At 65.3% G+C, this 16,158-nt stretch overlaps 3 protein-coding genes across 5 annotated transcripts in view; 1 reads left to right on the forward strand and 2 right to left on the reverse strand.

Annotated features, from left to right (window-relative positions):
- Positions 1-894, reverse strand: part of SFXN3 (sideroflexin 3) — a 6,245-nt gene extending 5,351 nt beyond the window's left edge. The window contains exon 1 of one of the 2 annotated variants that reach the window (XM_042019202.1): positions 536-894. In XM_042019202.1, coding sequence (XP_041875136.1) covers positions 536-658 — 123 coding nt within the window. In that variant the 5' untranslated portion in view covers positions 659-894. The remainder of the gene's footprint in view (positions 1-535) is intronic. The other variant, XM_042019200.1, reaches the window with a different exon arrangement.
- A 299-nt stretch (positions 895-1,193) lies between these two features.
- On the forward strand, positions 1,194-8,906 carry PDZD7 (PDZ domain containing 7). Its single transcript, XM_042019194.1, is given in 18 exon segments — positions 1,194-2,086; positions 2,270-2,410; positions 2,801-2,975; positions 3,316-3,492; positions 3,716-3,863; positions 4,090-4,150; positions 4,604-5,029; positions 5,514-5,641; positions 5,643-5,718; positions 5,905-5,946; positions 6,137-6,294; positions 6,483-6,574; positions 6,720-6,811; positions 6,908-6,979; positions 7,373-7,656; positions 7,658-7,868; positions 8,156-8,256; positions 8,391-8,906. Coding segments are annotated over 18 exon segments (2,727 nt in total). The 5' UTR covers positions 1,194-1,893; the 3' UTR covers positions 8,541-8,906.
- On the reverse strand, positions 8,769-16,083 carry LZTS2 (leucine zipper tumor suppressor 2). 2 transcript variants are annotated; one of them, XM_042019198.1, is made up of 6 exons: positions 16,002-16,083; positions 13,657-13,725; positions 12,156-12,596; positions 11,282-11,797; positions 10,482-10,751; positions 8,769-10,391 (listed from the first exon to the last, which is right to left on the reverse strand). In XM_042019198.1, exons 1-6 carry the CDS (start codon positions 16,029-16,031, stop codon positions 9,714-9,716), a joined length of 2,004 nt encoding a protein of 667 aa, XP_041875132.1. In that variant the 5' UTR covers positions 16,032-16,083; the 3' UTR covers positions 8,769-9,713. The 2 variants fall into 2 exon arrangements, with proteins under 2 accessions (XP_041875132.1, XP_041875133.1); XM_042019199.1 differs by lacking the exon at positions 16,002-16,083 and adding an exon at positions 15,236-15,268.
- Positions 16,084-16,158: the final 75 nt, after the last annotated feature.

The following is a 16,158-nucleotide window of genomic DNA, read 5'->3' on the forward strand; positions in this document are numbered from 1 at the left end:
GCGTGTGTTTGCACGTGGGTGTTCACGTGCGCGTTGCCGCGCGTCCCCGTGTCAGCCGCGCGTCCCCGTGTCAGCCGCGCGCGTGTCCCTCGGGGTCTCGATGCCCGCGCTACGCGCCCGCGAGTGCCCGTAGCGCCGCGCACGCGCCGCGTTGGCGTCAACGCGTGTCGCGGTGGTTGCGCCGGAGCGCGCGGGGGCCGCGCCTCCGCGGGCGTGGGCGCGGGCGCCGGCTCGTGCGTGGGGCGGTGCGTGCCGGCACACGCGTGTGTGTGAGCGGGGCCGCGGCCGCGCGCGTGCGGCGCTCCGTGGGTGTCTGTGAGTGCGCGCAAGGGCACGAACACGCATGCCGTGGACGTGTGGGTGCATGGGGTGCGTGTGCATGTGGGTGCGTGTCCCCACGCCGGCCGTGCCCCCCCAGCCCCTCACCCCGGCGTTGTCGGGGGGGGCTGCCCGGGGGCGGCCCCCCCGCGCCGGCCCCCGTCCCCGCCGCCCCCCCCGCAGCCCCCCCGCAGCCCCCGCGGCCGCCGCGCATCACCTGAAACCGCCGCGGTGTCGGGTTCGCGCTGGCGGCGCCGGGCCCCGCCGGGGGGTCACGGCCGGCCCGCGCTGGAGGCGATGCCCCCCGGGGAGGGGGACACGGGGGGATACCGGCTCGCATCACCGGAGGGAGCGGAGCTGGGGGACACGACACCCCCCCCCTCCCCTGACCGTGCCTCAGTTTCCCCTGTGTGCCCCTGGGATGCTCCGTGCTAAGGGAGGAGGTCAGGGGGGACACCACATCCCTTGCCACACGAGCCTCGCGGGGGGACGCGCCCCCAGACCCCCTGGCGGGGGACACACACGGGACTGCCCCCCCTCCGCCAGCTGCAAGGCCAGCCCCGGCCGCTCTCGATTGACAGCTCCCGCGCCCGATGGCCGCTCCGGTCCCGCAGGGAAAGCCAATCCCCGCGGCCGGGGGGGCAGGAGGCGGCACTGTCCCCCGGCCTCGCCTTCCCCCCCGCCCTGCTGCCAGGTGTCTCTTTCGCAGGTGGCACCATGGGGACAGGTGAGGAGGGCACGGGGCGGGGGGGAGGGAGGGACGGCGGTAGGGGGTCCCCTGTGCCCCTTCGGGAAGGGCGCACCCGCGTCTGATGCTGGCGGGGGGTAATGGGTGGGCGCCGTGGGGGGCTGGCAGCGGCGGGGATACCGGCGTGTCCCCGGAGCCGGGGCCATCACTTATTTATTGAGGTCAGGCTGGGGCGAGCGGGGAATGAAGTGGGGGGGACACTGTGGTGGCGTTTCACCCACCCCTGGAAAATCCCCGCGGGAACTGCCTTGGGGGCTGGTGCACCTATCTCCAGCCCCATGGCACTGGGAATTCAGAGGGGCTCCAGGGAGGATGGGGAATGGCCAGAGGGGTCAGGTCCTGCTCTCCAGTATAAAGCTCATGTCCCCGTGTCCCCTCTCTGGAGCCCTTCCGGATTTACACTGTCAGGTAAAGCCCCTTTGCATCCCCTGTTCCGGATTTACACTGCCAGGCAGAGCTCTTTTGCGCCCCAGCATCCTTACCCCAGGGCAGGGCAGCCTGTGCCCACACCCCCACGGCAGTACCCAAGAGCTATGTGACAGTTTGATCCTCGGGACACCATAGGACGGGAGGGGATCAGGGAGGGGGCCACAAAGCTCCTTGTCCCTCCAGGCTGTGCTGCTGCGCCTGGGACCTGTCCTGCCAGCGGCGAGCACCCAGGCCAGCTGCCCCCAGCATTGCACTGCTAAAAGAGAGCGGTGCCCAAGCCCGGGCATGTGCTGCTGGACTATGCCATGTCCCCTGCTGGCTGACGGGCAGCCCTGGCCCTGTGAGGACACAGCCAGCCCTGAGCCAGACGCCGGGACACCGGAGTGCCCAGCTCCACCATGGCCCAGGACTGGGACACAGTGCTGTCGGGGATGACGACAGGCAGCCGGTCACGGAGCTCCAGCAGCGAAGCCAGCCTGGCTCCCCGCTACCTCCTCAGCAAGCAGAGCCGCCTGCTCAATGGGACCACCCGGAGCAGCCGCACCGCCTCCCCCATGGGCCGTGTCATCCTCATCAATGCCCCCATCGAAGGTGCGTGGGATGTCCCAGCCCTCTGCCCACCCCCGTGGCCAGGAGGGCCCCAACGGCTGAATCCCCTGGGACTAGGGACAGGGAGGGCTGTCCTGGGCCTGGGAATGTTCTCAGCAAGAGAGACACCCCTTGCCATTGCTCATACCCAGTGTGGGTGACTCATCTGCTCCCCTGTCCCCACAGCCAGCAGCAACGAGAGTGACATCATCAATGCCATCACAGTGGAGAAGAGCGTGGACGGCAAACTGGGCTTCAGCGTCCGTGGTGGCTCCGAGCATGGATTGGGCATCTTTGTCAGCAAAGTGGAGGAGGGCAGCACTGCCGGTAAGAGGGTCAGGGTGAGGGACACCAGTGAAGATAGGCACATGCCAACAAGAGCCTCTCAAGGAGCTCCCAGTGACATGGTACCACAGCGACAATGCCACCCTTCATGGTGGAAAGCCACCATTTGCTCCCTGCTGCCTTTGGCCATGAGATTTTCAGGCTGCCCAAAGTGAAGGGCAGGACACAGGAGCAGACAGCCCTGTGCCAATGACTCTGAGCTCCATCCCCAAGCCACGGCAAGGTGACAAGACACTCAGTGCAATTCTCAGGCACCCCCGCATCTCTTCCCAAAGGGTTTGGACCAGGTTGAGGACACACTGAGGGAGGGGATACCAAACAAGGGCATCAGTACCAGGTCAGATGCCCAGATGAGCCGTGTGTCCCTTGTAGAGCAGGCCGGGCTGTGTGTTGGTGACAAGATCACAGAGGTGAACAGTGTGAGTCTGGAGAACATCACGATGAGCAGCGCTGTCAAGGTCCTCACTGGCAACAACCGTCTCCGCATGGTGGTCCGGCGGATGGGCCGTGTGCCAGGAATCAAGTTCTCTAAGGAGAAGACAGCATGGTGAGCAGGGCATATCCCATGCCAGCACCCCAAAACCCAACCCCGTGGAGGGCATGCTGGGGGAGGTTGGTGGAGGATTCTGGGCAACAGGGAGGATCCCAGAGCTGGGGGACCCCCAGGGTGGAGTGGCATCAGAAGCCTCTGGCAAAGGTGGGGAGCTACCAGGGTGGGGTACAGGATGGGATAGGAAGGTCTGGAGCAGGTAGGGTGGGTGCAAACCCCATCCTAAACATCCCGCATCCCCGTCACTCTCCTCCACTGGGTGCCACCAATGGTCCCATCCTGCTGAAGGACAAGAGCCAAATCCCTGAGACCCCCCTACGCTGTACCCATGCTCCAGGGTGGATGTGGTGAATAGGCGCCTGGTAGTAGAGAAAAGCGGCTCGACACCATCAGAGAGCGGCTCTGAGGATGGGCTGCGACGCATCGTCCACCTCTACACCACCTCCGATGACTACTGCCTGGGCTTCAACATCCGCGGTGGCAGAGAGTTCGGCCTCGGCATCTATGTCTCCAAGTACGGCTGCCCTGGGGCATGAAGGGGTTGTGACAGCCCAATCTCTGCTGGGCCCACGCTGGGGCTCGGCCTCTCCTCTCTGGCTGAGCCTCACCCCACTCTCAGAAGACTGTGGGCATCACCACCATGGGTGCTGAGCCATGAGGTCGCCCAAGAGGAGGTGTGGGGCAGGAGCAGGACTCCAGCAAGTGCTTGGTCCTATCCTGCCCCCCTGCTGCCCTAGGGTGGACCCCGGAGGGCTGGCGGAGCAAAACGGCATTCGGGTGGGAGACCAAGTCCTTGCAGCCAATGGAGTCAAGTTTGAAGACATAAGCCATAGCAAGGCAGTGGAGGTGCTGAAGGGGCAGACTCACATCATGCTCACCATCAAGGTACCCACACCCTGCCCCATGGACCCTCGTGTGAGGCAGGGGTTGGCACGTCCCTGCACTGGCACTGTCCCAGCTCAGCCCAGTGCTGGGGGCTGGTGCAGCTGCTGGCTGGTTGGGTTTCAGGCGGGTGGGAGGGGGGGATGCATTATTCATGGCTGGCACCAGATCGAGTTCGCTGGGGCAGCCGGCACTCACTGACCCCCTTGTCCTCTCCCCCTGTGCCTAGGAGACAGGCCGGTTCCCTGCCTACAAGGAGTTGGTGGCCGAGTACTGCTGGCTCAGTCGCTGTAAGGGCAGTGCGGCGCGGGTACCGGCAGGGGCGCTGGGCTGGGGCACGGTGGGGCTGGGACTCCCATGCATGTGATGTCTGATTGCTGTAGGGAGGGAGAAGGTCCATATGCCATGGGGTCCTGAGGCCTTGGAGGGAGCACGGAGCTCCCTGTGCCACTGTTAGCATACACGCAGGCCTGATGGACTTGCAAGGTCCCACCTGTCCCCCATCCTTGGAGGAGACATGAAGAGCCCCCTGCCACAGCCAGCAGCCTTGTGGTCCCTGTGATTCCACAGCATCCTGTATGTCCACTTTCTTGGAGAGGACATGATGATCCCTATGCAATGGCCAACAGCCCACTGTCCCCATGGCCCTGTGGGTTCCCCACATGTCCGCGGTCTTCAGGAGGGACGTGGAGCTCTAGGTGGCCCACAGTGTGTCACAGTGTGTCCCTGCTGTGCCTTTGCAGTGACCAACGGGCAGCTGCAACAGCTGTCTCAGACATCAGAAACCAGCTCCTCCATCTCCTCCTACTCCTCAGGACCAGCACCAGGGGCAGTGAATGGGCTGGGGACAGCTGCCCCAGTGCCCCCAGCCCGCACCGTGGATGTGGCCATCTCCACAGAGGACGGGCCACGGCGGGGCTGGGTGCGGGAACATGCCGAGCGGGCCATGCAGACCGAGCCAGCTGCCGAGGGGCTGCCAGAGACACGGCGCACAGTGCGGCCCCCCGAGCTGCTGCGGGACACGGCCATCCGGGGCCAGGGCACCCGCGAGGCCCCCGGCACCCACCCACGCCGGACCTTCACCCACTCACCCAAGACGGCGCTTCTGCTGGCGCTGAGCCGGCCACGGCAGCCCATTACACGCTCCCAGAGCGACCTCACTGTCGCTGGTAGGCACTGGGGCACAGCCCCACACATGGGACTCAACCCTGGCTGAAGTCCCTTTCCAACCCCGCACGCCCAGCCCTGGGAGTCCCACAGCTCAGGCCCTGCGCCATGTGGGCAGCCTGTCCCTGACTCAAGCATCCTATAGTCCCTGACCCACATGGATACCTGCCCCCCCCTCCTGGGCTTCCTGTAGCAAACATCTTGGCCCCTACCCTGGCACCTTATAGCCCATATGGCCCCCTGGCCACCAGCCCTGGGTATCCTATAACCCTGCATAGCCCCAGCTCTGTCCCTGGGGCTTGCCAGGCATCCCAAAGCCCAGCCCTATGACCCCTGGTGATCCACTGCACCCCACAGAAGGACTTCTTTCCAGTCAGTGTCTCCCAGTAGCCCCTCCAATCCCCCAAAGTTCCCTGCCCCCAGACAAGATTTGGGGTGGCATCCCCTCTCCTCTCCACTTCAACACCCCCATCTCTCTGTCCACAGAGGAGAAGCGGAAGAAGGAGAAGCCAGAGGGACAAGGGGCACGAGGTGGTCCCCCAGGATTGCACCGCTCCAAGACCCTCGTCAACCTCTTTTTCAAGGGGGGCCGTGCCACCAGCCAGAGCTGGGCCCCCCCCCAGCCAGGAGGCCCCTGGCTCTGATCGCCGGGCCCGCGCCAAGTCCCCAGGGCGTTCTGACGGGGACAGAGGTATCAGCCTGGGTGACAGGGCAGACAGGGACTCGACCTGGGACTGTTCCCCCTTCTATGGGCCTGTTGTGGCATCCCTGGCACAGAGAGGGCATAAGGAGGGGTTCCCCAAGCATGCAGTTTTGACAATGGACGGTGATGCTGCTGTCTGCTCTGGGCACTCATCGCTCTCCATCTCCCTTGCAGTAGGCGCTGTGCAGAAGATTGTCATCCGGAGCCTGAAGCGGGGTAACGGGGGTGCCCGTGTGCCCGGGGGGTGTGGGGCAGGCTCTGCATGCACCTGACCCTGCGCTGCGTGTGTCTATCCTGCTCTGGTGTGGAGTGAGCTGCTGGGGGGGGGGGGGGCATGGGGAACTCTCTGCGCTGGCTGGGGCAGTCCTTGCCCCACTTGCCACCCCTCCTTGTTGTGCCTCCCCAGAGAAAAGCCGGCGTGCCACCATCCTGGGCCCCATGGGCATCACCACCCTGCAGCCCAACGGCAGCGACCCTGAGGCCCGGCTCCCACACATCCAGGACACTGCTGCACGTCTCCTCAGCCCCGATGAGGTGACAGCCGTGCTCCGCCACTGCTCCCGGGTACGCACCGAAGGCAGAGCGGAGGCGGGGCACAGGCAGGGCAGCGCTGCCACCCTGGGCTCATCCCTGGAAAGCTCCTGCATCCTGGGGGCATGGCGAGCACGCTGTGCCCATGCTTAGCTCTGGGAGGTAAACCAAGGAACGGGTGAGGGGGAATCCATCCACTGACCCCCCTCCTGTGCCCACAGTACCTGCATGAAGGCAGCGTGGAGGATTTGGTGCGGCCGCTGCTGGCCATCCTGGACCGGCCTGAGAAGGTCCTGCTGCTGCGGGACGTGAGGCGAGTGCTGCTAGGAAATATCTGGGAAGCTCAATATTGCCCAGGCTGGTGTGACTGAAGTGGAGCCTCACATATGCCCCTCAGCCCTGATCACACTCCACCCCAGAGGCTGCTACAACCTGTCCCCACCTTTTTGCCTTGGCAGGAGTGTGGTGGCTCCCACCGACCTGGGCAGGTTTGACAGCATGGTGATGCCCCTGGAGCTGGAAGCCTTTGATGCCCTAAAGAGCCGCTCAGGTAGATCCCAGCCCCCCAGGGACCTTGACTGGGGGCAGGTAGTGGTCAGGGGTGGGTGCAGCTCGGGAGGTGACTGGGGGCTGTTCCTGACTGCAGTGCGCTCACCTGCCCTCCGCCCGGCCCACCATGACGTCCCCCCCAAGAGACACCTCATCACACCAGTGCCTGGTAAGTGCCACCTGTAGGGTCTTCCTGGACACCAGGCTGCCCAGTGGGGGCAGGGTGGAGGGAGTACGGGGGCAGTTCGGGGGAGGAGAAAGGGAGCTGGGATACCTGAGTGCAGGGGGTTCCAGGGAAGAAGGCATCTGGTGTTCCTGGGTGTTGGGAAGACTGGGAGCAGCACAATCTGTGGATCTGGGGTGCTGGGGTTCTTGGGGAGGAGGACATGGAGTGCCTTCAGAGAGCTGGGGTGTCTGGGGGTCCCTAGATGAGGAAGATCTGGGGCCCTAGGTAGCATAGGACCCAGGGCTTTGGGGTACTCATGGGAGGCCTGTGTGGCAGGGGTCCCACGGAGCAGGACTGTGGGTCCCTGGGGAGATCCCTGAGCCCCTCTCATTGCAGACTATCGGGGTGGATTCCTGCTGAAGCCAGCAGGGACCCCAGAGCCGGAGGAAGCTGGGGAGCAGCAGGCGAGCCCAGCCCGTCCAAGAGCTTCCCCCAGCCCCCGCCGGCCTCACCCCCGCACCTACACCCCACTCCCTGACGTGCCAGTGGATGCCTACGCCTCCGCCAGCCAGCCCCTGCCCACCCTTGGCCTGCAGTCCCCCAACTGGCTGCTGGCTGAGCCCCCCGCTGGCAAGGGGCATGGGCACTCTCACAGCCCCCGGGCCACCTGGCGCAAGGAGCCCCCCCAGGACAGCGCCTGACAGAGAGGCTGAAGTGCTGGGGAAGCCCCAGCGGGCACGGCCCCCTCTTGCCCCTTTCTTTGGGGGGCCAGGGGGTGAAGCGAGGGCTGGGGCAGCTACCAATGGCCCCGAAGATGCTGGCAAGGAGGAAGAGGAGGAGGAAGAGTATCATCTGCTCACCGTCACCCTCTCCAAGCTGAAGCACTCGCTGGGTGGGTGGTACGTGGGTGCGTGGCACATGGGTGGGACCCCAGGGGTGGGGTGAGGACCCTTCTGGCACCAGCCTCAGTAGGATGGGTGGCACCTCCTTGGCAAGCAGTAAACCCCAGAGCATTCCTCCAAAATGAGAGCTGTCCCTGCCCTGGCCCCTCATCTCTGCAGGACCTACCAAATAGGGCAAGACAAAGGTGCAGCTACCCAGGGAAAGGTGGTGCCATGCTTGGGAGCAGGTGGAGGTCCCAGTCTACCCAGGTGTGATTGTCTTGTGGCTCCCTTGCAGGGATCAGCATCTCCGGTGGTATTGAGTCAAGGGCGCAGCCAGTGGTGAAGATTGAGAAGATCTTCCCTGGTGGAGCTGCTTTCCTCAGTGGCATCCTCAAGGTAGGGGGGGTCCCAGCACATGCCAGGGGGTGGGCAGACACTCCCATCCCTTGGTGCCGCTGGGTTGCTGGCAGTCCCCCAGCACGCCAAAAGTAGCTGCACTTCACCCCGCGGCCTTCCCTTCTGGGACCCAGGCCGGGCAGGAGCTGGTGTCGGTGGACGGGGAGAGCCTGCAGAATGTCACGCACCAGAGGGCTGTGGACATCATCCGCCAGGCCTACCGCAACAAAGCCAAGGAGCCCATGGAGCTGGTGGTGCGGGTGCCTGGACCACCTCCAGAGTGATGCTGCACGCCCTATTTGAGGAGCCATGCTGTGTTCCAGAGGAGCCAGATGGCTCATTCCTGCACTGAGCTGTGGCTGGTCTCAGTGCAGCCAGAGGGTGTGAGAGCCAGACCTGCCCCAAGGGCACGGAGCAGCTGCCCACTGGAGGACCCAAGGGAGAGTAGCACTGGCAACACAGGGGAAGGAGAGTTGGTCCCTGACCCTGCTCTGGACATGCAGACAGAGTCATGAAAAAAACACAGCCAGGGGCTTGTTTTTAATCGCTGTTTCCGGGTGGTACACGGACGAGCCAGGCTCTGGGAACGAGACATGACTGAAATAAAGTACAAAAATTCCCCCCCTGGAGCCAGGGGTGACCAAGCCACAGCTGGGCACAGCCAGACTTTTCCTTTGGTTTGACCTCCCCGGGTGCCCAGCAGGGCCCCCCCACCTCTGCCCATCCCCAGGGGTGTCCCCAGGGTGTCCCCAGCTGGCACGTACAGCACCACGCCCCTCTCCCCTGGCAGGCTGGGCATCACAGAGGCACTGGCTTTTTTGGGGGGGAAACAGAGGGATGCTGGGGGCAAGGGCATGGGAAAGGCACTGAGGGCAAGCTGCCCCATGGCCGGGGTGAGGGGGCACAGACTGGTGGGGTGTGAGCTGGGAGGGGGTGATATGTTTTGGTAAGTCCTATAAAAATAGAGTTATTTAAAATGGCACAGAAACGAATTCCCTGACAAACACACAAAGGGGTGTGAGGGAGGCTGGCATGGGCAGGGACAGGGCACACGCCAAGTGACTGGGTGACAGTGCCAGCAGGGATGAGAGGGAGGGGACAAGTCAGCCCTCCCCCTGCCCAAGGTGACCCTGGCTGAAGCCAGCACTGCTAATCCCCCGGAGCTAAGAGGATCAGCAGAAACCAGTTCCGGGCGGCCCCAAGGCCAGGACTCAGCACCCACCTGACCCAATATCTCACGGGCACCCCTCCCTGTGGTGGGCACTGATACACCCTCGCCTCAAAACTTCAATGCTGGGGAGGGGGCAGCACCCGTGGTCTCCTCTGCCCCTTCACAGTGCCAGCAGTTTGCAGAGCTGGGGGAGAGCAGGGGCCCCCCACAGCCCCACAGCTCCCAAAATCACAGGGGCTGGAGGGCCCTTCAGCCCTCCAAGCCTGGGGCAAGGGCAGGCAGCATCTCAGATCTCGGTGGCTGTGATCTCCTCAAAGGGCGGGTCAGGTGGGTCACAGAGCTCGGGCAGGGGGTCCTCGCCCTGAAGCCGGAGATGCTGGAGCCGCTGCTCGAGCCGCCGGTTGCGCCGGTACATCTGGATGTAGCTGTATTGCAGCTGCTTCTGGTAGCGGATGACCCGCTCCTTCTCGCCCTGCCACGTGCCGCGTTCCTGCTCGAAGGCATCCCGCTGCTCCTGCCCACGCCGCCGCTCCAGGGCCACCTCTGCACGCAACCGCTCCAGCTGCCGCCGCAGCCCCACACTGCCTCGGGGCTCCTCGCTGGCTGAGGGGCATCCCTCACCAGGTGGGGGGCACCCTTCACCGGTGCCTGGGGGGCATCGCCCGCGGGCAGCTTCCCGCAGCCCCATCACCTCCTGCTCGAGCCGGCCGGCTTTGGCACGGAAGAGGTCGGCCTCGCTCTTGCGGCGCTGCAGTTCATTGGCACAGACCTCCAGCTCCAGCGCCTTGAGGCGGGTGGCCTCCTGCAGCCCCTGTGCCCGCCGCTCGCCTGCCTGCAGCTGTGCCCGTGCCTCCCGCAGCTGAGCCCGCAGCCCCAGCAGCTCAGCACTCCGCTGCGCCAGCTCCGCCTGTGCTTCCTTCAGCTGCTGCTTCAGCAGAGAGATCTCCCCTGATTTCTGGCACACCTGTGGGGATGATGGGGTTCAGGTGCTGGCCAGGACCCCCCAGCCACAGCCTGCGCCCCCTGACACCTCTGGCACTGCTGGGTGACTCACCTCCCACTTGGTCTCCTCCAGCCGGGGTGCCAGCTCGGTGCGCTCCCGCTGGAAGGAGGCGCAGCGACGCTCCAGCAGTTCGCGCTCCTGCAGCAACTGGGCCAAGTCCTCCTGCAGCTGCTTCTTCTCCTGCTGCAGCTGCAGCACCTGGAGCTGCAGGACCTGCTGCCCCCGATGTGCTGCATGGGCTGCCTGCCGTGCCTGGGCCACACAACGCTGCCGCAGCCCCTCCAGCTCCTGCTCACACTGACGCTGCTTCTCTTCAAACACCTGGGCCAGGGATGCAGAGCTGCTGGGAGGGCAGCACGGCACTCTCCCACTTCAGCTGCCATCTCCAAGATTGGCATCACAGGGAGGGGGCAGCACATCTCCCCCAAATGGAGCAAGGGTCCAGGAAGAGTGCAATATGGTGGTACACACCTCCTTGTGCTCCCCTAGTCGTCTGCATGATGGGCCCCCCATGTTAGCACCCCCAAAGCCTATAGGGCTCCTCCAGCTCCATCACAAGCAGGGAGCAGCCACAGGTCCCAGGCTCATTCAAAAAAGGGAACCCCAAGATAAGGCACCCCAGTCTGTACAACTGGTCCCATGGGCCATACAAGGGTCCCCCATGGACTACATAGGACCACCCAACTGGTGGGAAAAACCCACATACCCAGATCCACAGGAAAAGGTATCCCCCTGCAAGGGTCTGTAAAGGGTGCCCAAAGCAGGTTCCTACCCCCAACAAGGGGGTATGTCCACACTAGGTGCTCCAGGGAGGGAGACAGGGACAGGACATGCGGACACCAGGGACATACCTGGCAGATGGCCACCTCATTTTCGTCCAGGCTGTCACGCAGGAGCCGCAGCTCGGCCTCCCTCTCCCGCAGCTTGTCCTCCAGCTCCCGCACCAGCATGGTCTCCTCACCAGGCAGTGGAGAGCGCCCACAGGAGCCACTCTCCGAGGAGGGCCGGCCCCGGCCACTCAGCGAGCCCGTGCTCTTGCTGGAGGACGAGCGCCCGCTGTCCGAGTTGGAGGGGCGGCAGCCCCCTGGGGGGTCGAGGGGGCCATGGGGGGTGGTCGGCAGGGCACCCACCTCTGGATGCTGGCTGCAGCCCGTGCTGTAGGTGGGCAGGCTGGAGAGGGAGTTGCGCCCCGAGTCCGAGAGGGTGCTGGCACAGCAGCTCAGAGAGCCAGGCTTCTCAGCACCCAGCAAGTGGGTGAGGCTCACCTGGCTCTCCGAGAGCCCCAGGCGTGTGCCTGGCTGGGCATTCCGAAGCTTGGATACCACTGGCTTGAAGGCCATGGGGCGGATCAGGGTCTTCTCCACATTCTGCCAGGAAGAGGGGAGAATGAGGGGTTGGGTAGGACCCATTAACCCCAAGAAGGGTTGTCCAGGAATGTTATGGTGGGTTCCCCCAGCCCTAACACCTTCACTCCCCAAAGGAGACAGGGGCCAGTCACCACCCACTTCATCCCCTTTCTATGGGTGTCCAGGTGAGCTCCCCAAACACCCTTGGCATGATGGAGGGGACATTAAGAGCATGGGGATTGCCACTTCCTCAGGGACACCAGAAGTGTGGCCACATGACCCCATTTCACACATCTGAGCCAACAATACCAGTGTGGCACAGGGTGTAAAGTCAAGACCGCAGCACACACCCATCCACCCTGATGCTGCCCCCCCGCACCTCTTCCAGCTTGCCAGAGACAGGTACAAGCTTGGGGGGTGGCCCCTGAAGGTGATCACTTGGTGCTTGGTCATCACGAAGATCATCTGAGTCGCTACAGGGGCTGATAGGAGAGGAGGCTTCGAGCCAGTCACCACAGAAGCCCCCGTTGGCGTACGAGTGGGTAACACCGGGTGCAGACACACGGGGCTCCTCAGGAGTGGCCCGGAGTAGCCCCTCCTGCTTGCAGAAGGAGGCAGTGGAGGGGTCCCCATCGCTGGCGCAGTCATGGCGAGGCCGGACAGGCAGGAGGCTGCCCACGCTGCCCATGGCAGCAGGGGGTGAGCGGGCAGCGGCACAGAGCTGTGTGGCCCCCTCAGCAACAGCCTCAAGGGGCACTGGCAGCGTCTGCACGATGGCCATGGCGGGGGGGCCCCCGGCGGGCAGGGGCACGCAGGCAGCCTGCAGGCAAGGAAGACAGCATCAGAGCCATGGGCACTGAAAACAGTGCCCCACCAGCTGCCAGCATCCCTAGGTGGGCATGGGGGAATCCCCAAGTCCCCAGTCACCATCCCCAATTTTATAGGTGACGGTTGGCCCAAGGGGAAGCAGGCAGAAGGAGACGCCAAACGAACCAGAACGAAACCAGGATTAGTTGGGGGAGTGGTACTAGCAACCACCAAGTTGGCCTCAGCACCCCAGTGGAGCAGCCAGGGCCTGCCAGGGGCTGTGGGGTGCTGGTGGCAGCGTAGGGCAGTGGCGATGCAGTCCTGCCTCATGCCGTGCCCTGGCGTGACCCTGCCACGGGAAGCGTGCCAGGACTGGAGGCAAATCCCAAGAGGCCTGCAGAGAGAGAGCTGGCTCACAGGCAGCCTGCCTGCCTGTCTGCCCCCCAGCACCTACCAGAGCAGCCTCACTGAGAGTGGGAAACAGCCCCACACACCAGGGTCAGCCACCTCCTCTGACCCACAGCCCCCACCTCTCAGTAGTGACCCCACAGAAGCTGCTTTCCACCCCAAACTATCCACAGTGGGGCACAGAGCTCCCTGGAGAGGGCCACCAAGGGGGAAGCTGCCCGGTGGGCACCAGGCTCTTTCCCAGCCCCAACACACGGAGGCTTGTTCCCGCCCCCTCCAGCTGGGGGGGCTCTGCCGGTCTCTGCTGTGACTCCCCCTGTCCCGACCCACGCCATACGCCCGCGTGACGGGAGCCGGCCGACGGGCCGGATCCATCCCCTGCTGCCTCATCGCATCTCGCACATGGCTGCGGCTGGCACAGGGCGCGGGCGGGGTGGGGGGGGCCGCTGCCCGCACGGTCTCGCCCACCGAGCTGTCACCTGAAATCAATCCGCCTGCCAGCGCCCGGGGAGGGGCGGGCAGGGGAGAGATGCCGGCGAGCCAGCCCCCCCGCCACCGTCACCCCCACCGGCACGTGCTGTCCCCAGGCACCGTGACCTCACACCGTGCTCGTGATACCCTTGGGTGGGCAGGTGGGCGACCCCCCCCCCAACAGCTCCGCTCACCTCGCCAGCCGCTGCCCATCCGTCCGGTCCACTCGGGCCCCCGCACCGTGAACACTGCTCCGCCGACCCCTGAAGCGGGGAGGAGGAAGAGGAGGGGGTCAAGGGACTGAACGGCAGCAGGATCCCCGTGCTCCCCGCTGCCCCCTTCCCCCTCAAGTCCCCTAGCCGGCAGGGCCAGGGCAGGTGGTGCCAGCGTGGCACTGAGGGAGGCAGGGGAGCCCGGCGGCGGGTGCGCTGCTCCTAGCACCCCGGGTGGGCTGCGGTCACCCCGGAAGGTGTGGTGGGGACAAGAGCCCGCCATGGGGACCTGCTGCTGCCAGAGGAACAGGAATCAGAGATCAGGAACCCCAAAGGGACATCTCATGGCCCCCCAGCCCAGCCAGCCACGGGACAGTACCCCACCCCAGCGAAACGCCCTCAGGATGTGCAGGTCAAGGGGACGGACACCCCTGGGGACAGTGGGTCCCCGCGCAGCCTGGAGGGGACACCGTCACTGCTGGGGCCCTGCCAGGAAGGCGATGGGAGGAGACTCCATCTTCTCCCTCCCCCCAGCCCCCCGGCCCGCCGAGAGGGTCCCACCGCCGCCCAGGGAGGGAGGGAGGGAGTGCCCAGCCCGGCCTCCAGCCACCCAGTAAAACCAGTCTCCAACTGGAGTGGCGTCACCTCCAGCCACTCCGGCCGGAGCACAGCGTTGCCGGATCCCACCGTTCCGACCCCTAAATAGCACGGGAACATTCGGTCCCTGCTCGGCCAGACCCCCACCCTGAGCTGCTGTGGGGATTCCGGGCCCCCGGGGACCCCCTTGCCTCGACGGCACCTCAGGGCCACCCCAGGGCAGGGGGAATCAGCCCCCTGTCCCTCCCCACATACCCAGCACATGCGGGATGGATACCATCCATTCCCGGCTGTGCCCCTCTCCAGGCCCCCGGCATCCTGAGGTTCCCTCGATGGTGCTGCCCCCCTTGCCCGCCCAACGCACCCCCCCTCTCTCCACCCACCTCCCGCTGCCCCACTAAGCCCCACAGTGCCCAGCCCGTCCCACGGTGCTTCCACCCATCCTGACCCCACAGCACCCTGAATTGCCCCACGGCGCCCGTGGGCCCCACTGCCCCACAGTTCCCCCAGAGTGCCCTAAACCATCCCCAAAGTTTCCCATGACACCCCTAAAATGCTTCACGGCGCTCCTGGGCCTCTGCTGCACCACACCTCTCCTAAAGTGCTCCTAAACCACCCCCAAAGTGCTCCAAAACACCCCCAAAGTGCCCCACGGCGCGCCTAGGCCTGCACTGCCCCACAGCTCGCCCCTGAAGCACCCCTAAAGTGGCCCGCGACCCCCTCAACTACTCCATTGAGCCCCTGGGCCTCTGCATTCGCAGGACCGTCCTGAAGTGCCCCTGAAACATCCGCAAAGCACCGCACGGAGTTCCAGGGCCGCCGCCGACTCCCCAGACCCCCCCAAATCGGCCCCGGGGGGCCAGGCCCCACAACACCCCAAGCGCCGGCAGCTCCCCCCGAAGCACCCCGCCACCCAACTCCCCGGAGCGCCCCCGGGCGCCCCCGACCCGGCCCCCGCACTCACCGCGGCCCCGCCGCCGCCTCCCGCGCCGCGCCGCGCCCCGGCCCCGCCCCGAGCGGGCCCCGCCCCCAGGGCCACGCCCCCACCGGCTCCGCCCCCGCCGCGAGGCCACGCCCCCGGACAGGGGCCGGGGCACGGGGGGACACGGGGGGACACGGGGGATGCGTGGGGCACCCCCGCCTGGTACATTCCCAGTCACGTCCGTTCCGGGGGATTCCCAGAGCTCATGCCCTTCTCTGCCCCAGCCAAGCCCTCCGTCTCAAGGCTCTCCACCCCCAAAGTATCCCCAGGCCTCTGGGGTGAAAATCACCCTCTAGGTTATGCCCCCTCCGCAAACCTTTGGTGAGCCCAGCATTCTGCTAAGGGGTCTGGGGGCCTCTGCCCCACTTGACATCACATCATCCCTCCCCATGAGTTGTTACAGCTATTGCCACCCTCCAGCCTTTTCGAGAGACCCAAACTGGGGGCAAAAGAATAAAATAAACCCTCATGAAACCACCTGACCCCCAGAGTCTGGGATCAGCTAAGGCCCCCCCCACAGGCTCAGCTTCTTCACCCCCTCCATGGCTCATGGAGGGACAGGTGCGAGATGGGGTCCTGGGCTATCCCACTGCCTCACTTCCACTCTAGAGCCCCATGACCTGAACTAGACTGGGTCAAATGGAAGCCAGTGAGATGGAGGGGGCCCTTGGGCTGAGGGGGGACACCCACAGCCCCCACCTACATTGCCACGAGAACCCTGACCCAGCTCCACTGCCCCCTGCCTTACCTCTGCTTCCCCAGGACCCTCGTCTGCCATCACCCCCGTCCTGCCTGCGGGTGCTCACACCTGCACTGACAGCACCCAAAGGTGCTCTCCAGGTGAGCTGGTGCACCCCGGAAACCCAGGGCTGGGTGTGTACCACCGCCTGCTCTGGGCCCTCATT

This window comes from Corvus kubaryi, unplaced genomic scaffold, assembly GCF_017639235.1.
Source record: "Corvus kubaryi isolate FWS band 111438036 unplaced genomic scaffold, C.kubaryi_AGA036_p1.0 138, whole genome shotgun sequence".
NCBI classification, from domain to species: domain Eukaryota; kingdom Metazoa; phylum Chordata; class Aves; order Passeriformes; family Corvidae; genus Corvus; species Corvus kubaryi.

What these genes read in the sequence shown, in the direction of transcription:
- LZTS2 (XM_042019198.1), bottom strand. Translation starts at nt 16,031, where the DNA reads ATGGCAGACGAGGGTCCTGGGGAAGCAGAG. An exon ending in ATGAGGTGGCCATCTGCCAG is followed by an intron (nt 10,752 to 11,281) that starts GTATGTCCCTGG and finishes TCCCTGGCCCAG; the next exon opens with GTGTTTGAAGAGAAGCAGCG. An exon ending in TGGAGGAGACCAAGTGGGAG is followed by an intron (nt 10,392 to 10,481) that starts GTGAGTCACCCA and finishes TCATCCCCACAG; the next exon opens with GTGTGCCAGAAATCAGGGGA.